General features: G+C 34.5%; 1 protein-coding gene across 3 annotated transcripts; it reads left to right on the top strand.

Annotated features, from left to right (window-relative positions):
• The first annotated feature begins 1,080 nt into the window (after positions 1-1,080).
• On the top strand, positions 1,081-27,639 carry LOC101891518 (high affinity copper uptake protein 1). Of its 3 annotated transcripts, none has more exons than XM_059121971.1 (6): positions 1,085-1,468; positions 20,651-20,747; positions 20,818-21,038; positions 21,098-21,342; positions 24,548-24,577; positions 27,129-27,639. In XM_059121971.1, the coding sequence occupies exons 2-6, from the start codon at positions 20,717-20,719 to the stop codon at positions 27,328-27,330; spliced, it is 729 nt and encodes a 242-aa protein (XP_058977954.1). In that variant the 5' UTR covers positions 1,085-1,468; positions 20,651-20,716; the 3' UTR covers positions 27,331-27,639. The 3 variants fall into 3 exon arrangements, with proteins under 3 accessions (XP_058977956.1, XP_058977954.1, XP_058977955.1); XM_059121972.1 differs by lacking the exon at positions 1,085-1,468 and adding an exon at positions 8,238-8,395; XM_059121973.1 differs by lacking the exon at positions 24,548-24,577 and having other exon boundaries at positions 1,081-1,468.

Below are 27,639 nucleotides of genomic sequence, written 5' to 3'. Positions count from 1 at the left end.
GGAAAAGGACAACTCAAGGTCAGGTGTAAAGATGGGATATATCGCTCTACTCCTTCTGGTGCCTTCCCCACAAAGAGTCTATATTTTGAGTATCCATGAACTCATAAAACGTGATATTATCCATTCAGACTTGGTATTATGTTTCCATCCACACAAGATCTGTTATAAATATGTTAGCGTTCGGACCATTTCTTCTGGTACATCCCCCAAATAGGATTCAAGATTTTGAAAAACAAAATGCTTAATATCCAATTCCGGGTATCGTTATTAATACCCCTTCAACTGAAAACTAAATAACGAGTTTTACCAAAAGGCGTAATTTGAATTGACGTATTAGCAATGAAATTGACAATTTAATTACGTATTTAATAACCCTGTAAAAGCATTGATGTAAACATGTTATTTATATATAATGTTTTTTTAAATGTTTTTTTTTTTCAAAACTAAGTAGATATTTAAAAGTTGATGTCGAATGATATCCATTTTCAACAATTTTTACAAATTTCAATAATTTTTCATTCAACATTTTCAATTCCAAAATCGGTTTGACAGTTTATTGTCCCAGCAGCAGCGTCGGTATGACTATTAATTTACTGACTATTAATATAAATAGATGTCTTTTAAATACCAACAATTTATTTATTATACATTGTATAAAACGGTCACCACATCTACCAAAAATTGGCGCAAACTTACCGCTATATACTCTGTTAAGATATGATTATCAGTTGCGGTTACTTGTTATTCAACTATGGCTACTCTAACTAGAAACATATGATTGCTGTCAGCATTTGATGAGAAGCAAAATGGTGCATCTAACAAATGTTTTCTTATGAGAAGAAAATAATAAATATAAAAATAATGTCTTATTGTTTGCTTTTTATTACTTACCAAGCTATACTTTATAAATGTTCGATTCTAGAATATGAATGTCTTTTTTGCTACTTTTACAATTTATTAACAATTTTGTTGTCTCGTATAGGAGCTCCACAATATTTTGAAGTTGATTAGTTAGCTCTTTTTGCCTTGTGCTTGTGCAAACATATTTTTCTTGGGAGAGTTTCCACTCACATGTTATTCTCATGTCAATGTTGACAGTTTGTTGTTGAGAGTTGGTGAGCGAAAAATAAAAAAAATTGTTGGTGGGGCGGATAAAAGTTGAGGTTGGATGAATAAAAAAGTGAAATATTGAAAGAAAATGATAAAACAAATACCAAAGGAATAAAAAAATACCAATAAATGTGTAAATAAAAACGTGTATGAATCGATTGTTACAAGTTATTAAGTGCTACGGGATTATAAGACAACAAATACAACAACCTATGGTTATATGAATGTGATTTTCTTGTCACATAATCGGCGAATACGGCCCTTTTAATAGGTACTTTGGGGCTTATTGTTTGGAGTCTCCTGGCAATCGATCATCAAATCAATCGGTCGTCTGTTTATTTGGATTAAAGTTTCAAAGGTAGGTATTGTATTGTTCTTCAAAATAATAGTTTGTTGACTGCGTTTGCAAAAAAAACAAATAATAGGTTCTTATCATAATTTGTTTTTGCTAGATTTGCAAATGGACTTATCAGTGAAAAATGGCATTTTTATCAACACAAAACACTATAAAAATTAAAACATATAAACAAATGAAATTACACATTTAATTGTGTTCAAATTCTTTCGATTTGCCAGGAATATCAGGAAATTGATTATGGAAAAATGCAACAGTCTCTTAGTTTTTCTTCGCTCTGCTGTCAAATCCATGCCAAGTGATGTAACTGCAAAGCGGATATTATTACTGATTGATTGAAAAAGTGCCAATATGTAAACAAATGTTAATTGAAACTATGCCCATCTGGTTGCCGTTGGCAACCGTTGTCTAATATTTCAAGTTAACTCCCAACTTCGTGTGCAAATCTGTTAATATATTTATGTGGAATGGCAAATGAATCCACTGCAATCATCAACGACAGATGATTATGTACGCCCCATTTTTGTTGAGTTTTTTTATACTGTTTGCGTTTTCCCCAGTTGACTACAACAGGTTGCTGTCGCTGCATTGTTCGACTGAATTCCCCCTCCCTTCTTTTTAACTCTTTCATCCAGTCTTTGCGATCTTAGCGACCACATTGATTTAAATGAATATCACAGACGTCAACAAAACATTAAATTAAATTGCTCAATCAACATTTAAAACATACAATATGCTGGCTTGTGTGCGTTTATGACAGACTTATTCTGTGTCCAGAATTGCAATTTCACCGTGAATAGCAAATACGCAATGTATGTATGTTTGTGTATGATTATTTATATATATACTATATAACAGATGTTATTTATTTCTCAAATTTTAGTTATTCTAACAACATAATATTTTTACGTTACGACTTTAAATGTTTGCAGATAGTATATAAATGGGAGATAAGTGTAAAGAAACACTACTTAATTCCGGAATTAGAAGTGTGGATGTGACATAATTGTCGTAGTCATTTGCAAAGGAATGCGAATCAATTTAAGTACACTTGTACTCAATATGTTAATGAAATCCACATTGAATTTAACAATTTTGAAAAAAAAGTTGTGAGGGATGAATGAAAGGAGGACTAGGCCAACAATATATTAACCTATACCAACTATATAGAGTATTTTAACGGAATGCTTTCGAGTATAAACTAGCCGTCAAAACCTGCAAAAATTAATGACATTCAATTATAGAATATGAATAAAACTTCAAAATACCAATTATTGGTATCTTCCGTTAATGGGGGAACAATTTCAAAAATTGAACATTCGCTAAGATTTCTGTGCGAGGTTGTGTTCTACCCTTTAAAAAAAAGACAAGTAAAAAAGGCGGTAAGTTCGGCCGGGCCGAGCTTTGAATATCCTCGTTCGGAAGCTAAATCGCTAAATCGGCATGAAATTTTAAGCTGATCAAGAATATTTATTTTAATTTTATTGAATAAAAGAAAAAATGTCGGAAATAGCATCAGATTTTAGAATAAGTTTAGATTTTTGAATTGGTTACGAATTATGACCTTCAAATGGCCAATGAATGTTCCTCTGCGGTATTTCGGAATAATAATTTTAGACCTAACAAAGTACATTCAGGGTAAGATAAAAAAACTTCAACAAAGTCAAACGCCAACATTTTTACATTTTTTAAATTTTATTGAATGAAAGTAAAAAATGTCGGAAATAGCATCAAATTTTAGAATAAGTTTAGATTTTTTGAATTGGTCACCTTTGGCACGAATTATGGCCTTCACACGGCTCTGCTCTGCTCTGCTCTGCGGTATTTTGGCCCATTCCCGGTGAAACGCTTGCTTGAAGTGATCAACACTTTAGTATTTTTTAGTGCCAACCTTGCTTTCCAAAATACTTCAGAAACAATAGTCCAACGGTTCGGTATCCGGAGATTTTGGTGGCCATTGGCCGCTGAAAATGAAGCGAGGAACCTCATTTTGTAACCATTCTTGGGTAGCGGGTGCCGAGTTCGATGGTGCTGGTCATGTTAAAATGTACAAGGTCTGTGGCCAAAATTTGCGTGCCCAAGTCTTTAATACACCCTCCAGAATATTTTCGCGATAATATTCGGAATTTATTCTGATACCACGGTCGATTAATACGAGCGGAGAGCGACCATCGGCTGTTATGGCGGCCCAGGTCATCACCATGAACGGCACTTGAGTTCTGGTGGCCAACCCAAGGTGCACATTTTCAGCTGACCTCTTTGGCAAGTAAATACAATCATTTTGTTTGTTTACAAACTGCTGGACAACGAATGTTTTCTCATCGGAGAAAACCAAATTCGGCAGTCCACCACTTTCGACCAAGCGAAACAACTCTTTAGCTCTTCTGAGTCTATTTTCTTTTTGTTGCGGTGTAATTTCTTGCACTTTTTGGAATTTCAATGAGCTCGGTCATTTTTCAATATTTGCCGAATGAAATATTGCGATATGTTTAGCACACGAGCAATTTTTCGGCAACTGCAACGTTGGTTTCGATGAAGTCGCTTCTTTACTTTCAGAACCATTTCTGCTGATGTTGCTGTTTTCTTCCGTCCACTTCCACTTCCTTGATGTCGGGCTACGCTGCTAGTATCACGGTAACGAGCGATGGTATGAGACACAAAAGATTTATTCACATTCAAATGCTGGAGTGCTCTAACGATAGCCACTTGTGTTTTTCCAGCCAAATGTAAAGAAATCACACCATCACGCTTGAATTCCATCACGAATAATTTTTTTTCCTGGAAAATTCTCACTAATAAGCTTTTGTACGCTTGTAAGCAATATAATGAGCTGTCACTGGAATAATTTTAACAGCTGTCGGCCGAGTGGCTTAGCAGTTTGAATTTGGTTGCATTCACCCTGTATATTTCGAGGGTTACAAACGGAATGACAAACTTAATATACCTTCCATACTATGGTGGAGGGTATATGAACAAATCACAGTAATGTGGAAAGTAGCGGCATGACTTTTAAAAGAATCCGGTATTGCTTTGCATTGTTAACTTACCTTTATCACATATCCACCAAGATATGCATATCAACTTTTGTTTCTACATACATATGTATGTACAAATGAAATAAAAAACTTAACATACCCTCCGTCATCTTGTCATTAAAACAATTCCAACAATTTACATTCATTCATCTCATAAAAAACGTGATTATAAGTAGTTCACAGTACGACAATTCACATGCTTTTTTCTCTACCCGAGAAATTGATCATGTACTTGCAGTAGATAAGATCAGAGAGAACCTAGTATACATTCATTGAAACTGCTCTGATTGAAAAAAGTGAAAACAAATCAAATGAGATATGGATTTAATTAGGGTATATTAAAATAGTGCACAAGCTTACATTATTACATTACTACTTCCTTCCTAGACAAGTTACGATCTGAAGCACTCAATATGGTTGCTGTTTGATAACATGCAATATTTTTACATTAGATTTCTAGATTTAGAACATAGGATCCAATTTAAATTTTAAGCCATCTAATGTATTTTTACAAATATCAATAAAATATTTCCCAGAATCCCATGCATATTAAGAATATATTGTTTATTAACGCTTCACTCAACCCCTCATTCACGACCACTAAGTAATTGCTGGAATTTCTAAGCACAGCTTGCAAAAACAGAAATTATCTAATAATGTTTCCACCATGTCATTTCAAAATAAAAAAACAACCTGTTTTTACCCAAAAACAAAAAATAGTTGCTATAAACTTTTTCAGGTTTAAGCTTTGGCTTTTTGTTTTCAAAACGTAACTTTTGTTTTTAACCTTTCAAAAGCTTTTAACTACATGCAACATAAGCACGATTTCGTATTGATTAGCAAACAATTGATTGAGCTCGAGAAAAAATGTTAGATGGAGGGCAGATAACCTTTTGGCCATGTTAGCCGTAGAAAATATTTATATTTAAATAAAAGCAAAGGCTTGCCTTTTACATTCTCATATTTGCAGTTCATTTAGTAAAAAGTGTTCCGGTTGAAGATCCTGCAGAAATTGCATGTTAATCTAGAATCGAATAAGGCTGATAGTTCAAAGAGTTTGGCATACATAACGTACTCAGAAATGTCAGGGTTTATATGTTAAGCACATAACCTTCAGAATCTTTATATAACCTTTGGTCATTAGCCGTATAAAATATTTATATTTAAATAAAAGCAAAGGCTTGCCTTTTATATTCTCATATTTGCCGTTCATTTAGTAAACAGTGTTCCGGTTGAAGATCGTGCATAAATAGCATGTTCTTTATAGGATCGAAGAAGACTGGAAAGAGTTTGGCATATATAACGTACTCTATAATGTCAGGAAGTAGATGTTAAGCATATAACCTTGGGAATCTTCATATTTCTCTCCACAAGTGCGAAGTTTACCTGAACAAAATGGCCTTAAGACCGGACTCACGAAAAGGACGGGAAGATTGGGAGGCGACAATGTTAGAACTCTGAAACAAGCAATCCGCCAAATTATTTTGAATATAGGATGTTATGGCTGGAATGTTAATTCAGAGCCAGTACAGTATCTGACCTCTGTCTGACGAGGAAGCGGAAGTTGACTCCTAAGAAATTTAAACCGATTTTTTCGGTAAAGACAGACAAAACAATGCTCTCATGGCAAGAGGAAGTTGACGTAGGAGGACAGAGCTTCGTCGCCATTTAAAAAAGGAAGTGCCTCTGAGTTCTCCCGACACCTAAATCGCTAAATCCAAGGAGTCAAGAGATAAAAGGCATTTCAGTGAGCTGTAAACTACTGTAGTCGATGGGGATCCATTAAAGCACATTGATAAGGAACTGCAGCTTATCAGAACGAACCTGAAGTTCGTTAGGAAGTTTAAGAGGACATACCCTAATAAAACACCAAGTAACTCTCTATAAGTAGGGTTCCCATATTCAGAACAGTGGTGAAACCAGGCGAGGCCCCAAAAAGTCGACGACAACGTCATATCCCTTTCCATCTGGAATAGTGGTATCAAAGGAAATTCGACCAAAGAAACATTAGTCTCCGGAGTTCCAAAACCGAAGGTACCACCATTCAAAGTAAGGGAAGGCAAGGCAGAGGTTAAGTTGACGGAACCGCAGACCAGTAAAAAGGACATGGGGAAGGAGAAGAAATTGAAGCCTGCTGAATCCTCGAAACCTGCTGACAGTTGCGAAAATACAAGGTAAGACAGGTCATACTCAACTGCAACGTCGGCTACATCGAGTGGATATAACAAACTTTTTGTCTTAGAAGTTGTCAATCTCGCCGAAGGAAGCTGCCTCGAAGGCCACCTTTTCAGCCAATGGCTGTGTAGAGAATCGGTAGATTTTCTCATTTCCGCAGTGAATGGCAGCCTCGAATGGAAGTGGCTGTAATGAGGAATGGTGAAACATGGTGACGAGATAGATAGTAAACGGTCCGTCTCGTATGTTTCCGTTGCAGCAAAGAAAGATATTGGGAAGCACACTAAAGGGAAGGTCAAATCCGATCCTGTCTGTAATGTTTCGTAGAAACCTTGCGACCTAAAACCGAAACCATAAATCTGCTTAACGTATGTTACCGGAGTAGCGGTCTTTTATCAAGCTGATTCCAATGGGTACATCAGCTGATCAATAGGTACATTAGAAGATCGGGTACAATTTCCTGTCCTATTGGCCGAGCTTCAATTTATAGGGGAGCCAGAGTCATTACCTGCGACAATAAGGAATCGGTAGATTACCACATTTCCGCAGTTAATGACCTTGAATCCCTTGGTGAAGGCAGTAAGGTCGCCGCTGTGGCTTCAGTGTGGATTCTACCTCGTAAAATGTGGAAAAGAGAATTTGAAGCTGGTTGAGAAGTAGTAAATTCCTTTACTGACAACAGCAGCATGTTTCTTAAAGCAACAACAAACAAGTAGAGGACAAAGAGCCTGGTGCAGATTAATCTGCATGATTACAAGGCCGCGGTTGCTGAACTTCAGCTAACCATCTCGGCGTCTAATATCGTTATGGCCTTGGTAAAGTACCCCTATCTTGTCAACAATAGGGTTTCCAGGATAAATTACTAGAACCTGATCTTTTGTAACCGAGTAGATATCTCTGATGATGGGGTAAAGGCAATATCGGCCTAAATGATTCACGATTGCTTCACCATTTCAGTTTTTCAGTTTGAGCCTTGAGATGTTAAACCAGTTGATGCCATTTATCCGAACTGGAGTAAAACCACAATTCTTGCCATTGTAATATCTAAATACCAGACTGTTATTGTCCTTCAAATGCGGGCTGTACATACCCAACCTCAGCAGTTTCTCTTTAGACTGACCAAAACACATTATGTATTGGTTGTCAAGGAATGCCCAGAGTTGAGTCTACATTTGTTTTAATACCTCGGACTTTTGTATTCAAACTCCTCTGTTTTTTTTCTGATTTATTTTAACAGCCTTTTTAATTCGAGCTTAAACAATTCATTCAAATAAAATTGGACACTGCGCTGTCTATGTGTATGCAGTATACACGTGTTTGAGTGTGTGTGAGTGATAATTTTTATATATTCTTTGTTTTTGTATTTTATCTATAAATCGCGTTGGCTATTTACTCAAAATTTGTTGTATCTGTTGTGTTTTGTTTCTGCGTTACCGAGTTGTGGTTTAGAGCTGTCCCTCCAAAACAAAAAAAGCCCGTCTTTCTCAATATTTTGACTTGTTTTGTTTCGTGTTGGATACTTACCCCTCGTGATTGTCTCTTTAGGTACTTACCTTGGTAATGTTTTTTAGTACTTGTGATCGTGCGGTTGGACAAAGTTGTTTAGCGTAGTACCCTCTCTGTGTCGTTCGTTTTATTTGGTTATAACGGAACAATTTAATATTTTCAAATTTGAGCTGCTGTTTAAGCTGGAATTGTTTTATTTGTTTTTCTCGCTGAGGTATGTATTTCAATTAGGCCTGATTTAATTTTATGTTTGTTTTTTTTTTATTGTCAAGTTGTTTTGACACGTGAGAATATAAAATGTCAGAACTTATAGCGTGAGTTTGTTTATGTGCCAGATCTTGTATCTATAGTAAATACACTGAATGTTTGAAATGTTATGGGGCATATTAATTGTGTTCTCGTCATTTTTCAAAGAAATTGGAAATGCATAATTTATGAGAGAAATAATATAAAAAAAATTAAATTGTATTTTCTACAGATATGTGTAAATGATTGTTCAATTCCATACCCAACATTTGTTCTGATGTTTCAAAAAGTGTCCACAACAAAAATTAATGCATAGAAATACCAAAAGTCTTATTAGATACAAAAAAGTGTATGCTGTATCTTAAAATGACATCCAAAAACAAATACATGCACATCTAAATCTAAAATTTAATTCTCTAATGTTTTGCACATGTCTTTACAGTGCTTTGTTCAGGGTCATGATCCATAGAAATCATTAAGCATTTTTTGTATATTGCACATAAGAAAATGGTTTTAATAACTATACACTCGGGCAAATACACTGGGGGAGCAATAGCATTAAGGCAGACTAAAACGGAGTCTATTCTAAAACTTTTAGAAAATTCTCAATTTTCACAAGGAGTTTTCATTCGGCCCGGCCGAACTTTGAATACACTCCATCATATGGAAAACATTTGGAAATTAAAAAAAATCGTTAAAAATTCTGTTAAAATCGAAAAGTGTTTGTTCGGGATACCATAGAATTTTGTTGTTGCAAAATGGTCAGGCTTAAGTTTTATTTAATTATTTGGTTCCTCTTCTATTGAGCTTGTGATTTCGTCACTTGGGTTAAAAAATGTTTTTTGTCATGGAAGTTAGAATATCCCAGAAAAAAAGGGGAACTGATGAGGATTGGTAGCTCTTTCCGAAACCTAGGTATTCTCTGCCTTACCCCCGGCAGACATTACCATCGTTCTCCACTAATAAACACGTTGTTCTTGTAAAAACAACAATGAAGGGATTAAGCCTGGCCATTTTGCAACAACAAAATTCTGTTAAAATCTTAAAAATACCTAATATATCTGTTATATCGTGTCTATACGAAGACGTTGACCTGCATAGGACCTCATAACCATTACAATATTCAAATACGAAACTTGAAAAAAATCCAGTGAATTAAAATGCCGAATATAGGGAGGTACCGTTATATCGGGCCTATACGAAGGATTGGATCTGCACAGACATTTTCTCTGACTTAGACTGAAGTATCCATTACGAACTTCAAATACAAAATTTAAAGCAATTCCCGTGAATAGTGTCGCTAGAATCATCAAGAAACTGAATATCGTTATATGAGGGCTATACGAAGCGTGGACCTGCATAAACAATTTTCTGTCTTAGGCTGTAGTATCCATTAACAACTTCAAATAAGAAATTTGAAACAATTCCGGTAAATAACGTCGCTAAAATCATCAAAATACCGAATATTGGGAAGTACCGTTATATGGAGGCTATACGAAGACGTGGACCTGCATACGCAATTTTTTGTCATATGCTGTAGAACCCATTACGAATTCTAAATACGAAATTTGAAAGAAGTATGGTGAATAATGTCCCTAAGTATTGATGTCGTCAAAATATTGAATATCGGGAGGTACCGTTGTATGTGGGCTATACGATATCGTGGACCTATATAGACATTTATTTTCCAGTAATGATTTTAGAGAGAACATCTTTTATCATCATCATCAACATCTAACACATCACAATTTTTTTATGACCCAAGGTCTGGTATGAAGATGTAACATATCGGTCCACTCCTTCTGGTACTCCCCCTACAAAGGGTTATAATTTTTGAATATTCACGAAATGAATAAAAAACGAAATTAAAAACCGATTCCATTCAGACTTGGCACATATCAATACTTCCATCAACACAAGATCTGTTATAAATATGGTAGAGATCGGACCATTCCTTCTGGTACCTCCCCCACAAAGGATTAAAGTTTTAAATAACCAAGACGATGATAAAAACCAGATAAGCATCCGGTTCTCTTTATATTTCACATTTTATATTTCACACATCCCTACTAACACAAAATCTGATGTGAAGATTATATATCGGTCCACTCCAAATGGTACCTCCCCCCCAAAGGGTCAAAATTTTGAATATCCATCATGGAGCTCATAAAACGCGAAATTAACATTCGATTCCATTCATACGTAGTACATATCAATATTTCTATCAACACAAGATCTGTTTTAAAGATTGTAGAGATCGGACCATTTTTTCTGGTACCTCCCGCAACATCGGGTTCAAGATTTTAAAAAACAAAACGCTCCAACTCTCTTCAAATTTTACACATACAAACACAAGATCTGTTGTGAAGATGATATATATCTACGAATCCCTTCTGGTACCTCCCTCACAATGGGTCACAATTTTAAATAATTTTATCTGTCAACCAGAAACCTGAGATGAATATGGAATTTCACATAAAATTGGATATAAATGTTCAATTTTCTTCAAATTTTGAACATACCAATATTTTTATCTGTATTAAATGGAGGATGAAAATGGAATACTTCGGTCGACTATTTCTGGTACTTAACGCATATTTTAACATTTTTAAAAAATGATCATATATCTCATATAAAGTATAGGAAGTAGTCGATATAGTCCAAAACTGACACGTTATAATATTTCTATCAGTCTTGGGTCAGACACAAATTGGGCAATATTGTCCAACTGCTTCGGAACCTCTCCCATAAAAGGTCAACAATTTGAATAATCATAACTCAAGGCGGGGGGTATACATCTATCGACAAAACCGATTGATATAACTCTACCTATAATATCCTGTGAAAAGTTTTAGATTTTCTTATTTATTTGAGACCGTGCATTTGCATTTCTCAGATTTATGTATTTAAGCATTTACATTAATTTAATTGTTAAAATCTTGATTAAATGCATATCTCCCAGTGGTAGTGTCCAATGTACAAATTTTATCTTAATTTCCTTTGTTTTAGAGTCTTTCATTTAGACAGCATTTTAAGGTGCATACAAACAGTTTTGAATGATAAACTCTGATGCATTGATGTCTTTGTTAATTCTTAAATGGAAACTAAAAATAAGTATTTTTATGTTTATCAATGAAAAGACTGACGTTGTTGTTTAATGAATTATAATTATCATTTTAGGACAAATGTCGACCCTTATTCCAAGAAGCATTTCCTTTAATCAATGAAATAAAAACAATTCTATTTTAAGGATTGAAAATGTTTAAAGTTAAACAGAGACTAAGAATAAGGCCTGCATTCTTTGCAAAGAAATGTACATTTTACTGAACTCGTCCTGTAGGACAATTCAGTAACTTTTACCGATAGAAAAGTTGTAATGATTTGTTTATTCGGTGTTGACCTTTAAATAAAATTCTTTGCAAGCTTGGAGTTAATATTGTTATTTAACCCAATTAATTTAAGGAAAATTTTGAAAAGTAAACAATGTGAATTCCGAATGGTGGGGTCTCTCTAACCATCTTTTTCCATTTGCCAAGGCTATCAAAATAAAACGCAATACATTTCCCCACAACCTAATATTATTTTTTTTTTTTGGCAAAAATTACTCTGACTTGAACTGGTTTTTTTTTTTTCCAATTACTTTTAATTCAAATACACATTTGTATGTAGGTAACTGTGACATATACACTGGTGGCCAAAACTAAAGCAACTGAAATTACAAGGAGAATGAATGCCCTGTAACTTTTTCAAAAATTAAGAAAATGAGAAAGTTTTTCTTGTTTTAAATTAGGTACTTTATTCACTTTTTAAAAACCTAAAACATAAAACCAAAATTCATTTTTATATAAAAAATTATGTTTGGTAAAGTCAATTAACCCGATTTTGGCTTGGACAAAACAAAAGCAACTCTGTTGTACATTCATATAACCGCTGCAATTTCAGTGGTTTTTACTGTGATATTTATCGCTTTTTGCTTCCTTCGACAATTTCGCTTGTCATAAATCCTTTTTGAGAAGTTTTTTACAACAGCATATGTTTTTCTTTTCGTTTTTTAAGTACTGCCAAAAAAAAAATTAAAAATGGCTAGAAACAAATACTGTACCTGAATAAAACAGCAAATTATCAGTGATTATCAAAACAACATATCACAGAAAATGATTTCCGAGAAATATTTCATAAATATTTATGTGATTTCATAATTATGTCTGTGCACTAAGTCGGTTTTTTGAAACTGGATCAGTAGTAACAGTCCATAACGGATGAAGGCCGTGAAGAACTTCAGCCCATACTGATCCACAAATTGTGAGAGAAATAAAAAACAACTATTTAAGAGTTCAACTGGATTGGTGAGAGAGCAATCATTGGATATAAGCTCGAGATCAGTGCGTAGACGAGTAGTGGCAGCTGGTCTGCGTGCCCGTAAGACATCAAAAAACCATTTATATCTGAAAAAATCAAAAAGGCTTTCGGAAACGATAATATTAAGTGGAATCAAGCTCAATGGAAAAAACATTATTTCTGGGATGAGTCTACGTTTAATATTAAAGGCTCAGACGTGAAAAATTTTACGGTGAGAAGACCAAAAAATGAAGGACTCAAGCCGCAGTGTTGCAAAGGTACAGTGAAGCATGGGGGAGGGTCAAAAATGGCGTGGCGCTATTTTTCTTTCTGTGGACTTGGGTCTATCCATAAAATAAAGGAAGTTGTGGATCCGTTTGTTTACAAAGATGTGTTGGACATCACGTTGTTCCCTTACGCTGAGTAAAATATTGGGCTGATTTGTGTGTTTCAGCATGACAATGATCCCAAACTTGTATCAAAACTTGTCAAATATTGGTTGCGGGAGTCAAAAATTCATGTTTTGTTATGACCGGCACAATCACCTGACCTAAATTCCTTAGAAAGCCTTTGGAGTATCGTAGATAGGAAGATCTAGAGAGATTCGGAAATAAATAAGCACAACATTTTCTAAAGAATTCGGGGTGCCTGGGAAAGCACACCCAAGGATCAAATTGAGCGTGTTATAGATTCAATGCCTCGTAGGTGTGCAGCTGCTATCAAAAATACTGGTTATACTATCGACTACTAGCCAAAATTTAATTATTTTAAAATAAAAAATCAAAAGTTGCTTTAGTTTTGACCAAGCAAAAATTGGGTCATTTTAGTTTTCCACATATTATTTTTCGTTCAAACTTATTTTTGTATTTTTATTTTTAGTTTCTTGAAAGTGAATTAAACCCCTCATTTAAAACTGGAAAAATAATTACGATTTGTTTATTTTTGTAAAAGTTACAGGACATTTATTGTCTTTGCGATTTAAGTTGCTTTAGTTTTGGCCACCAGTGTACATGTCTTTGAAACGAGTTGAGATTTGTTTGTCGTTTTATTTAACATTGCAATAACTTTAAACACACATTTATTCCAGTTAATTTTTGTTATGTACAAGTCTTGGCCAATTTTGTTTGAATTCAAATTTTTACAGACAAGGTTCTGCTGCCAGAGATAGAATCCAAGATAAACTATAAATACAAAATTTTGAACTTATGCCTTGGAAAAGTGTTGCTAAAATCATTCAAATAACGAATATATGAAGGAACCATTTTATAGGGGCTAAATGAAAACGTGGAACTTTACAGACACCGGAGCTAAAATCCATTACAAAACTTTAAATAACAAATTTGAAATAATATCCTTGTAAAAACGTTTCTAATATCTTCAAAATACCCAATATAAGAGGGTACCGGGGCTTTATGAAAATGTGCACCAATATATCACATTTTCGATACCAATCATCCTAGACCCAAAGCAAATGTTCATTGCTAAATCGGCTTGAAGTATTGACCTTCTGTGGGGGATGTACCACCAGATCTTGTGTTTGTATATTTATTGCGATGTGCGAAAGAAAGCGGATGCTTATTTTACGTTTTAGATCATTATGCTCATTCAAGTAGTGACCCTTTGTGGAAGCAGTTTTAGAAGAAGTGGGCCTATATTGTCATTTTTCGTACCTAGCATTTATATGGGGCAGGTGCCAAAAGGATCGATATTGCTCAGCTCAAAAATCGATTTTAGTTTGATCGCACCAGCCCGTCAGACAGACGGACGGGTATACACCGCTAGATCGCCTCCAAATGTCCTCAAACGGATTTCGCACAAAGAGGCCTAGAATCTAAAACCATTATTTCGTGGAGGTACATTTTGCAAAGCCATAGTACCCTTATCACTATGGGGTGTAGGGTATAAACATAATTTTTTTTAAATTTTCAAGTCCCTCGAAAATTTAAAAAAAATCCTCGAAAAATACGGTTTAAAGGAAAGCCGTTATATGTGTGCTATACGAAGACAATGACTTGCATAAGTCATTTTATGTCATTTACTGTAATGCCGATTCCGAACTTCAAATACGAAATTTAAAACAAACCCTTTGAATAATGTCGGTAATATATCAACAAAATACCGAGTAAATGGAGGTACTGTTATATGTAGGCTATACGAAGACGTGGACCTGTTATAGATAATTTTCTGTCATTGGTTCCAGTATCCATTACGAACTTCAAATACAAAATTTGAAACAATTCCGGTAAATAATGTAGCTAAAATCATTAAAATACAGAATATAGGGAAGTACCGTTATATGGGGGCTATACGAAGACGTGGACCGCATGCACAATTTTTTGTCATAGCCTGTAGTACCCATTACGAACTTTAAATTCGAAATTTGATACAATTAAGGTTTACAATGTCTCTAAAGTCGTAAAAATACCGAATATTGGGAGGTACCGTGATGTAGGGACTATACGAAGATGTAGACCTGCACATGTAATTTTTTTTGTCATAGGTTGTAGTACCCATTATGATCTTCAAATACCAAAATTTGAAACAATTCCGGTCTATAATGTCTCTAAAATCTTCAGAATACCGAATATGGAGAGGTACCGTTATATGGGGGCCATGCAAAAACGTGGAGCGACATGACCCATTTACTTCTATCTCAATTCGTTCGGGTATGACATGAGTATTTCGAGGAGTTAAAAAAGAAAATTATACACCCTCCATAGTATGGTGGATGGTATAAAAATATTCCAAAAAAATGGAAATTTTTCAAAAAAACACAATTATGACTTCATTCTGATACTCTTTGCAAATTTTTTTAAAAAATATCCACCATTGTAAGATCTCTGGTTCTGGAAAATTATTCTTAAAAAAATTTTAGGCTAGGTTCCCCTTGTAATTTGACATTAATATGCCTAGCCGTGATGCCAAGCTGCTTATGTACCCTTAAGTTCGGGAGTAAATCCTTAAAACCGTTTAAATAAAAAGAAGGTCTGCATAAATGAAAACGGAGCACGCGGCCGAACATTTGTTTACAATCCAAAAAATACTTTCAAATTTACAGTCTTCACAACAATTAGAAACACGAGCAGCGGACAAAAAAATAATATCTTTGAGATCTATTCATAAAAAAATGCCTTTTACGCATTTCTTGATGGATTGGCGTGTCATGCTTAGCTTTGCAATACAATCCGACATCTTTGTGGAGTTAATTAACTTTTTTTCGACTGTTCACATAACACTTTTCCAATAAACAACAAATTTTAATTGAACTTGATCCATTCACATTTTTTAACCTACGCTGCATGTTCGTGGTACTTTTGTTTTGTTAAATATGGTCACCATGGCCACTCCCATGCCATAGAGTCGGTCATTTCTTTAGGTTCAAATGTTGAAGATCAACTTATAACAGACTTTCCGTTATCTATTTTGAACTCTTTGTTTTGTATTTATTTCGGGGTGGAAGAGAAGGGGTCACTCATTTCTTTGCTGCTTTCATTTCATTTGGTTTTATCGTTTTTGTTTTTTGTTGTGGTTCAAACTTAAGCTTCTTAATGTCAAATATACATACGTACATACAAATTACTTTCTTAATGTTTATATTAAACAAAATTCGTCTTATCAAACAAAGATACAACAACAACAAACCAACAACAGTGGTGATAAAAAATAATAGATACATTCCATTCTCTTTTCAAGTTCTTTAATTCCTAATAAAGAATATTATTTTGGGGTTAAAAAAAGAGTGATAGTGTTTTCTTTTACACTTAACGACCAATCAAGCCGATCAAGTACATCTGTTCTACGGTTTTTCGTCGAGTCATTGTGGCATGCGAATGGTGATTGATTGTCATTTGAACAAAACCATGTTGTGGTTTTTTTCACTTATCTTAATTATTACCCGAATATGAATATGATATTTAAATAAGAAATTTAGATATCACTTCTTTTTTTCAAGGTCGTCTATCACTGTACCTAGACAGTGTATCGTGGGAAATCTTTTAACCAAGTGCCACATAAATATTTATACCCTACACCACAAAGTGGTCAGGGTATTATGTCTTTGTGCATTTGTTTGTAACAGTCAAAAGGAGACGAGATAGACCCATAGTTTCTTTTAATGATCTTCATAGAATCACATTCTGAGTCGATTTATGAATGTCCGTCCGTCCGCCGGTCTGTCCATGTATTTTCGTAAACAAAGTACAAGTCGTATTTCTTGTCCAATCCGGAAATTGATTTTTGCACAAATCATTTGTTTGGTCCAAGGACGAATCCTATTGAAATTGGAGACAATCGTTCAAAAATTAGATATAGCTGCCATATAAATCTTCGTTCGAGTTGCCTTTTATTGTGCATCAAACGTATAATATCAGGCCAAATAGCATGGAAAAGTTTACCAATATCTCCTATATCTTTTGTTCATCCGATTTGTTATTTGTGTCGTTTGCAGCCGTAATATGAACTCTGCAACAACGGTATCTGGGGAAAAATACCAAATACAACTCAAAAATAGCTTTGCTAAATTCTATCAAAATCGGTTCAGATTTGGATATAGCTTCCATATATATCTTCGTTCGAGTTGCTTTTTATTGTGCACTAAACGTGTAATTTTAGCCCAAAGGGGATGGAATTCGGCACTTACGACCAAAATGAGTCTAGAAACAGGTTTGTCGAATTTGGTAAAAATCGGTTCATATATAGCTCATATATAGGACCCATATACAGGGTGAGATGAAAAAACAGCAACCGACTTCAGACCGCTGTCATTTCATATTGACTCGTCCGACAGCTGTTAAAATTATTATAGTTTATTGTTTACAAGCGTACAAAAGCATTTTGTTGAGAATTTTCCAAAAAAAAAAGTTATTCGTGATGGAATTCAAGCGTGATAGTGTGATTTCTTTATATTTGGCTGGAAAACCACAAGTGGCTGTCGTTAGAGCACTCCAGCATTTAAATGTGAATAAATCATTCGCGTCTCGTACCATCGCTCGTTACCGTGATACTGGTAGCGTAGCCCGACGAAAGAAAACAGCAACATCAGCAGAAATGGTTCGAAAAGTAAAGAAGCGACATGATCGAAACCCACGTCGCAGTAGCCGAAAGCTGGCTCGTTTGAAATTCAAAAAAGTGCAAGAACTTACACCGCCACAGAAAGAATATAGACTCAAAAGAGCTAAAGAGTTGCTTCGCTTTACCGAAAGTGGTGAACTGCCGAATTTGGAATTCTCCGATGAGAAAAAATTCGTTGTCAAGCAAAATAATCGGGTTTACTTGCCAAAGAGGTCAGCTGAAAATGTGCACCTTGGGTTGGCCACCAGAATTCAAGCGCCGGCCATGGCACCACCCAAGAATGGTTACAAAATGAGGTTTCTCGCTTCATTTCCAGTGTACCAAAATCTCCGGATACCAATCCGTTGGACTATTGTGTCTGGAGTATTTTGGACAAGGTTGGCACTAAAAATACCATCACCTCCAGCAAGCGCTTCGCCAGGAATGGGCCAAAACACCGCAGAGCAACATTCGTGCCAAAGGTGACCAATTCGAACAAATTTAAACTAATTCTAAAATTTGATGCTATTTCCGACATTTTTTGCTTTCATTCAACACAATTAAAAAAATGTAAAAATTATGGCGTTTGACTTTGTTGCAGTTTTTATCTCACCCTCTATATTAAATGCAGCTCGGAAACACCTTTGCCAAATTTTACCGAAATCGGTTCATATTTGCATATAGCTTGCGATTTCAATTAACCAAACAGATAATACAATCCGGATTGAAAAGGCACAAATGCCTCGGCAAATTTAGTGGAAATCGATTCAGAGGGGGATATTTCTCTCATATATTAGTTCCTTTGGACTTTAAATTATCACTATAATCATAGTTGGTAATATTTAATTCTCACAAATTCTCCATAAAAATTATAAATCAATGTTTATTTAAATAAATGGCCTGTCTGTCTAAGAAGCAAGGTTGTTTTTTGCAAAATTTCTTATTTTTCTTCCCTTAGTTCCTCTCATTAAAAACTTGTAAAGATGCGATTTTGCTAACTCATTCCACCTCCCACATCATCTCAAAAAGTGATTAAATATTCCCCAAGACTTTTTGTCACCAGTAAAACAATTGTGATGGAATTCATGGAATGTTATTGAAATTCCTTTGGCTTTTATTTGTGTGTGCCAGTAGTTGAGTGTGTGTGTGAGGTATTGAAGTAAACAATGGGAAAGAAGGAAGTCTTAAAATTATGTCGGTGATTAAGAATTATGTATGCGAGAAACAGTTAAATGCAAAACATTATAACTAATATTAACTTTTGAGATAAATGCACTAAATAAGGCGTAGAAGCTACATTTCTAAAAGGGAAACTATATAAGGGGATGCTCTTTATATATATGCTCTTTGTATTTATATTTATATCATTTGATACGGCCATAAAGTGCTTCATCGAAATAACGGTTTTAGACCATAGATCTCTTTGGACCAAATCCGTTTCAGGATATTTGGAGTCCATCTAGCGATGCGCGTCGGTCGGTCCTTCCGGCCGGGGTAAACATTTTGAGAATCCATGAAGTTCATAAAACTCGAAATTAACATCCGATTCCATTCAGACCTGGTACATCTCAGTATTTTCATCAACACAAGATCTGTTATGAAGATAGTAGAGTTCGGACCATTCCTTTTGTACCTCTCCACAAAGGGTCAAAGTTTTGAATAACTTAGACGATCATAAAATTCGAAATAAGCATCCAGTTCTCTTCAAATTACACACATCACAATATTTTTATAAAACCGAGGTCTGGTGTGAAATTGGGATACATCGGTCCACGCCTTCTGGTACCTCCCCCACAAAGGGTCAAAATTTTGAGTATCCATGAAACTCATAAAACGCTAAATAAACATCCGATTCCATTCAGACTTGGTACATCTCAATATTTTCATAAAAACAAGATCTGTTATAAAGATGGTAGAGATCTGATCATTCCTTCTGGTACCTCCCCAACATAGGGTCAACATTTTGAATAACTAAGACGATCATAAAATCCGAAATAAGCATCCATCATCAAATTACACACATCACAATATGGTGTGCCATTGTGATAAATCGGTCCACCTCTTCTGCTATCTCCCCCACAAAGGGTCAAAATTTTCAGTATCCATGAAGCTCATCAAACGCTAAATAAACATTCGATTCCATTCAGACTTGGTACATCTAAATATCCCCATAAACACAAATCTGTTATAAAGATGGTACAGATCGGGTTCGCATAAAATTAGATTTAAATTTTCGATTTCCCTCAAATTTTACACATAACCATATTTTTATCTGTATTAGATGAATTATGAAAATGGAACACTTCGGTCCGCTATATCTGTTACCTCGCGGATATTTCCACAATTTCCAAAAATGTGGACATATCACATATAAAGTATAGGTAGTAGTCGTTACAGTCCAAACCTGGCACATTGTAAAATTTTTATCAGAAACATCAGCTATCGTAGTAAAAATGTTTACATTCTTGTAGTTCTGGAACAGAGCAAAAGTATTATTTTACAAGAAGGCAGAAAAACCAAGCTTATGCTAGAAAAAATCTTTCGATTTTGTCTCACCTTAAACGCAAGAAAATAGATTTCATCAAAAATAATAATTACGGATTATATTACCCACCAAAGCAAGTATTTTCTGGTCATAGCCATTAAATAAGTACTTATTTAATAAACTTTAAGTGGCCAGTAAAAAACCACTAATTTCGAGTGACATTTAGAAAAAAAATAGATTCCCATGTATGACATTGAGTCCTCCGAATACACTGTTAATTGTCCATTGCAAAACTTACATAATAAAAATACTTGTTTTAATTTATTAATATTTATTTTTATTTCTTTTCAGGCAGGGATTTGTAAAGTTGGAAATAGTATTTTTTTTTTTTTTTCTCAAACGTAAATAAATAATAATATGGATCACTCAGAGCACACAATGGACCATGGTATGTTAGATATAATATGAAAGTTAACTTCAATATCCTACTAATTTTCCACAATTTCCCCTCCGTGCAGGGTCCCACGATCATCATGTTCACGCAATGCATGCCGCAGTAACTAATGCTGTCTTATCAACAACCACGCCTGCCCCACATGATCATATGCATCACAATCATGGTGCAGCAGCAACAGCAACAGTGACACCAGACGTTGCAATGGATCATAGCCAGCATATGGATCATAGTCAACATATGAATCACATGGGTCACATGATGAATCATATGATGTCTATGTCGGTAAGTTTATGATAAAAAAAAACTTGTTACATATTTTAATACTTATTTTTCCATTTAAGTTCCATTTTGGTTATAACGAAACAATACTTTTCGATTGGTGGCGCATAGATAGTATTGGCGGTCTGGTTGGCTCCATGATTGGTATTTTCATTATTGCCGTCTTATATGAAGGGCTAAAATACTATCGAGAATTTTTGTTCTGGAAAACATATAATCTATTGGAATATCGCCCGGTTACTGGTCCACAAGCCAATCCTGAATCGGGTCAAATGCCACCGGCACCGAGTAATCCGACGCCAGTGCAGTAAGTTTTATTTTGCATTTTCATTTGCACAATTGATTTGAAATTATCTTGCGATTTTAACCCACACTACAGTAAATGCGTGCATGTACTTTGTACTGATACTGAAATGGTTTTTCGAAAGTCCGTCTGCATTTAAAAGGAAAAATTTATCACTCTGAAAAAAAACTGTTTTAAGATTAGGGGCCTCTAAGAGTACAAAGAATTTTCAATAGCTTGCCCTTTACGTGAAGATCTCGGGTTTATTGTATGAGTCGAGGATTGCCAAATGGTTAATATATTGGAAAAAATAGGTTTTTTCTAGGTGGTCTAATCCAAAAGTAGGCTAAGATAGAAGCATGATGAAGACTTAGAGGGTTAGTATCAGTGTTTTGTATAAGTTTTGTAACTGTTGGAAATGTTGAACCCTTGTAGGCGATATCTGAGAAAATTAAAGGATACAGAAGTTTGGTCTTTTGATATGTTATATTTACCCTGTTTGTGAGTGTTAGTGTAAGAAAATTAAGAAGTTCGAGTATTGAAAGGGGAGTAGTTGATGATCATATCAACTTCGTCTGCCGCTTCATTGCCAAAGACATCGCAACGTCCCGGAACTTTGCAAAATTGGCAGAATATTGCTGTAATTCTAAACAGTTTCGATAGCATTGCGTAGCTGAATATTTTCAAAATCACCTAATCATTGAAATTCTAATTCATGAAATGTTTGTTCCTTCTGTAGCGGTACCTCCCCCATAAAAGATCAAGATGTTAGAAAAAAATAATTTACGTTATAGCAAGGAAAGGTATAAGTCGATTTTGTTTAAACTCTGAAAATCATAATATTTATAGGAACACAAATTCAGTCCTTCCAGTGCCTACCCACAAAGGGGTCGAACTTTTGAATAACTAAAACGCTCATATATAGTACGACATAAGCATCCGGTTCGTTTTAAACTTCACACATCCTAACATTTCTACAAACATGAGATATGAAATGTGAAGTTGTTTATAGTTGAAGTTATTTATAGGAACACAAATTCAGTCCTTCCAGTGCCTACCCACAAAGGGGTCGAACTTTTGAATAACTAAAACGCTCATATATAGTACGACATAAGCATCCGGTTCGTTTTAAACTTCACACATCCTAACATTTCTACAAACATGAGATATGAAATGTGAAGTTGGGGGATAATGGACAACTCCTTCTGACACCTCCCCCAAAAACTTTGTGGTCTGCATAGTCCAAAGCTGACACGTCGTAATACTTATATCAGAGTTAATTCAGATGCGAAATTCAAAATATTGGTCCTTTAATAAACTGGCATATGCCAGTACATGTATCGGCACTGACACTTACACCACATAGTGGTAGGGGTGTTATGTGTTTGTGCATTTGTTTGTAACACGGACAAGGAAGCGAGATTGACCCATAGTTACTTTTGAAGATCTTTATAGAATCACTTTCTGTGTCGATATACGCATGTCAGTCCGTCTGGCCGTTTGTCCGTCTTTTCATGTATTCTTGTGAACAAAGTGCTGGTTGCATTTATTATCCGATTGAGATGAAATTTTCCAAATAATTTGGCCCAAGGACGAATATCATGGAAAATGGTGATAATTGGATCAGATTTAGATATAGCTTCCACATATATCTTCAACCGATTTCCGGTTAATTGTGCACCAAATGGCTAATATAAGTCCAAATAACCTAATTTTTGGCACATCCAACCGAATTCAGTCTAGAAGCAAGTACATCGAATTCGTAGAAAATCGGTTCAGATATAGCTATAGCTCCCATATAAATGTTTCATCCGATTTGGTGTTTAAGTCCCTCACATTCGTAATATGACACCACAAGAATGATGTTTGGAATCAGAATATCTGATACAGCCCAGAAATACCTCTGACAAATTGTATCAAGATCGGTTAAGATTTGGATATATCTTCTATATATATATATCTTCGACCGATTTTACGTTTATTGGCTAATATCAGCCCAAATGGAGTGAATTGTGGCACATCCAACCGAATCCTGCCTAGAAGCAAGTACATCAAATTTGTTAAAAATCGGTTCAGATATAGCTATAGCTCCCATATATATGTTTCATCCGATTTGGTGTTTAAGTCCCTCACATTCGTAATATGCATTCGACAACAATGATATTTGGTACCAGATATCTTGTAGAGCTCGGAAATACCTTTGCCAAATTTCATCGAGATCGGCTAAGATTTTCATATTGCTCCCATATATATCCTTAGTCCGATTTCAGATTTATTGTGCAAATAATGGCTTATATTATCAGCCCAAATGGAATGAAATTCGGGACGTACGTTTCCATTTGGTGGAACTCGCCTCCGATATATATTTTTCAATATAATCCTTTTCGAAGTGATAGCATGCACTCCATAGCAATGTAATTTGGTACATAAGAAAATATATCCGTCAAATTTTGTGAATTTAATTCAGAATTGGAAATGCCTCTCAATATTAACTGCTCTAAAGCTAAATGTTGATGGGTGGTATGATCTACTTCAATTCTTTTGTTACGGGCGCTCTACAAAATATGCATAGTGGTGTAGGGTACCATATAGTCGGCTCCGCCCGACTTTTGACTTTTCCTTACTAATTTTTACTAAGCTAGAAATTGTTTCCGATATCTTAGTTCCATAATGTGATAAATATGAATTAATAATAATTAATGAAAATATGTTCCAAAATTAATTCTTATTTTCAAAAAAAAAAAAAAAAATTAATAAATAAATAAAGAAAATTAAATAAATAAAAAGCACACATGAAACACTCACACTTCAAAAAAAAAAAAAAATTGTAAATTTAAACAACATTTTAACTCAATTGTACACCTGTACCAAACACACAACAATACAACTGTGATCAAATTGGTATTTAGTTTCTTTATGCATGATTAATTGTAAATTAATTTCAAAATTTCTCCTATTGCTGTGGTGTGGGTTAATATCACATGGGGTCGGTTAAAACCGATCAAATTTATCTTGATTTTTTGTATAATTGAAAAAAATTATTTAGAAAAACATTTGCTATTTATAACTTTTGCATTTTGTTTGTTTCTGTCTTTTTGTGTCTCTATTTTAATCATTCAACTGGAAAAAATATACAATTTCCCAATACATTTCATCATCGCTTTCTTTTTCTCATAAATGCACATATTGTAAAATCTCATCATCTGTACGTTCGTCAAAACAAAAATAGATATGTCGGAGAAGTTATACACAAACAACCGTAAGTAAAATGATATATTTTTGTATATATATGTTTGTATGTATATATGTATTGTTTATAAACTTGTAGGCATGTGTGTACATTTTTGTAGAGAAATGTGTTTGTATTTATTATTATTTTAAATATTTTTGTTGATATATTTAGTTTGTTTGCGAAATTTTGTTTGTTGGGGTTGTGGTTTTAAAAGTTTGTTATGTTTAATAATTCAAATTATAAAATTTAACATTTAGATTACTTTAAATTTATATTCTAAAACCTAATTTTTTGCACTTGTTTATTAAGAAAAAAATTTATTTAAATATATTTGCTTAACATTTTATAGTTATAGTGTAATTTGTTATATATAAATTGTAAAGAACCCAAATACTTAATATTTGTTTTTGAAAATTTAATAACTGGCATAAGGATATATTAAAACAAAAACGTCAGATAAAGAAATCTTTAACTCCATATCCGACGAAATCAGTTTCATGAATGCTTAGAAATTCCAAAACATTTTTCACTATAATGTCAAATTATGATATCAACCTTAATTTGGTATCCAGCCATTCCACTAGGTTTGAAAAAAAAAACTTGGCCATAGAAATAGATGTTTGAAATATTATTGAGATCGGGATCGGAATCGAAGCAAATCGACAAGAGAAAGTTTAGATTTGTTCGAATTGGTCACCTTTGGAGCGAATTATGGCCTTCAATTAGGGCCATTCCCGGCGTAGCGCTTGCTTGAGGTGATCGACACTTTGGTATTTTATAGTACCAACCTTGCTTTCCAAAATACTCCAGACACAATAGTCCAACGAATTGGTATCTTGGTGATTTTGGTGCCCATTGTGCGCTGGAAATGAAGCGAGGAACCTCATTTTGTAACTATTCTTTGGTGGCGCGTGTCCAAGGTCTGCGGCCAAAATGTTTGCGTGTCCAAGGCTTCAATACACCCTCCAGAATATTTTCGAGATAATATTCTGCATTTATTCTGATGCCACGGTCGACTAATACGAGCGAAGAGCAACGATCGGTTGCTATGGCGGCCCACACCATCACGCAAATCTCAATATTTCTATCAAAACAAGATCTGTTATAAAGATGGTAGAGATCGGACCATTCTTTCTGGTACCTCACCCACAAAGGGTCAAAGCTTGAAAAACTAGAACGATTGTAAAATCCAAAATAAGCATTCGGTTCTCTTCAAATTACAGATACCACAATATTTTTATCAACCCAAGATCTGCTGTGAAGATGGGATATATCGTTCTATTCCTTCTGGTACCTCCCCCACAAAGGGCCAACATTTATGAAGCTCTATGACGCTCATAAAAAACGAAATTAACATCCGATTCCATTCAGACTTGTAACATCTCAATCAACAAAAGATCTATTATAAAGATGCAAAAATCGGCCATTCCTTTTGGTACCTCACCCAAAAAGGGTCAAAGCTTTGAATAGCCAAAACGATTATATAAACCGAAATAAGCATCCGCTTGTCTTCATACTTCACACATCTCATTATTTCTACTAACACAAGATTTTGTGTGAAGATGAGATGTATCAGACTACTGCTTCTGGTATCTCCCCCACAAAGGGTCAAAATTTTGAGTACCCACAATGCTTATAAAAATGGAAATTACCATCCAATTCCATTTAGACTTGGTACATCTCAATATTTCCATTAACACAAGATCTGTTATAAAGATGGTAGAGATCGGACCATTTCTTCTGCTACCTTCCTCATATGGGGTTCAAGATTTTTGAAAAACAATTTGCTCAAAGAAAGCTAAATAAGCATGCAACTCTCTTCACATTTAACACGTCTAGATATTTTTTCTAACAAGATCTGTTGTGAAACCCTTCTGGTACAGAACCCACAAACGGTCAGAATTTCCAATACTTACATCTGTCATAACTTGTGAAAAGATTCGACGATTCTTCACAACTTTCTATGTCTAAATATGTCTCTTAACCAGAAATCTGATATGAAAATGTAATTTATCGAGTTTTATAATTTCGCATAAAATTGGATATAAATGTTAAATTTCCTCAAATTTTGCCCAAATCACTATTTGAATCTGTATTAGATGAAGTATGAAAATGGTATATTTCGGTCCGCTATATATGTTACCTAACGCATATTAAAGTATTGAAAGTAGTCGATATAGTCCAAATCTGGCACGTTGTAATATTTTTATCAGTTTTAGGTCAGAAATAAATTGCTTCGGAAAATTCCCCATTAGGGATCAACAATTTGAATACTTATAACTCAAGCCTGGGGGTATACATTTGTCGACAAAACCGACTAATATTATTTTACTTGTTTCGTGGAATTTTCATAGATTGCCTAGTGCTTTGCGAATTATCAAAATGCATTGTGTTGTAAGCTTGTATGTTTGTCCGTATGTGTTTGTTTTTATTACTGTTATACAAATTTAGTTATAAAGTAGCAAATTTTTTAAAAATTAATAATTGTATATTAACATTTCTTGTTCTTCTGTACTATCCCTTTATCATCAAGGATATAAAATAACGAATTTTGTCTTTTTCTATAATTCTCTTACAGTCCAACAATGTTCTCTGCAAATCATTTCATCCAAACTGGTCTACATATGATACAAGTCACCGTATCATTTCTGTTGATGTTAATATTCATGACCTACAATGTGTGGTTGTGTCTGGCCATTGTGGTGGGAGCAGCCGTTGGCTATTTCCTTTTCTGTTGGAAGAAATCGGTTATTGTCGATGTCACCGAACATTGTCACTAGCAATATACAAAACAACATGGAGGATCATCTGCGATTCCTGATCGGAAGTGTAAAAAATCAAAGGTGCAGCTGTTGGTAGACAAAACCGTTACAGCAACAATATTCCAAGGCAATGCTGATGATGTTGATGGAGACGTAGAAGGAAGACAAATAGAACAACAGCTACTGATTTCCGAATAAATGAAGAAAATGAAACAAACAAACCATTTACCAATTGCATGCATATACTTACCAATATATTTAAAAACAGAAGAAAGTATACTATGATATCAATACTTCCATGGATTCCAAGTAATCTTATGCAAATGT

This window comes from Musca domestica, unplaced genomic scaffold (assembly GCF_030504385.1).
Source record: "Musca domestica strain aabys unplaced genomic scaffold, Musca_domestica.polishedcontigs.V.1.1 2, whole genome shotgun sequence".
Lineage (NCBI taxonomy): Eukaryota > Metazoa > Arthropoda > Insecta > Diptera > Muscidae > Musca > Musca domestica.
This window is presented reverse-complemented; position numbering and strand designations above follow the sequence as displayed.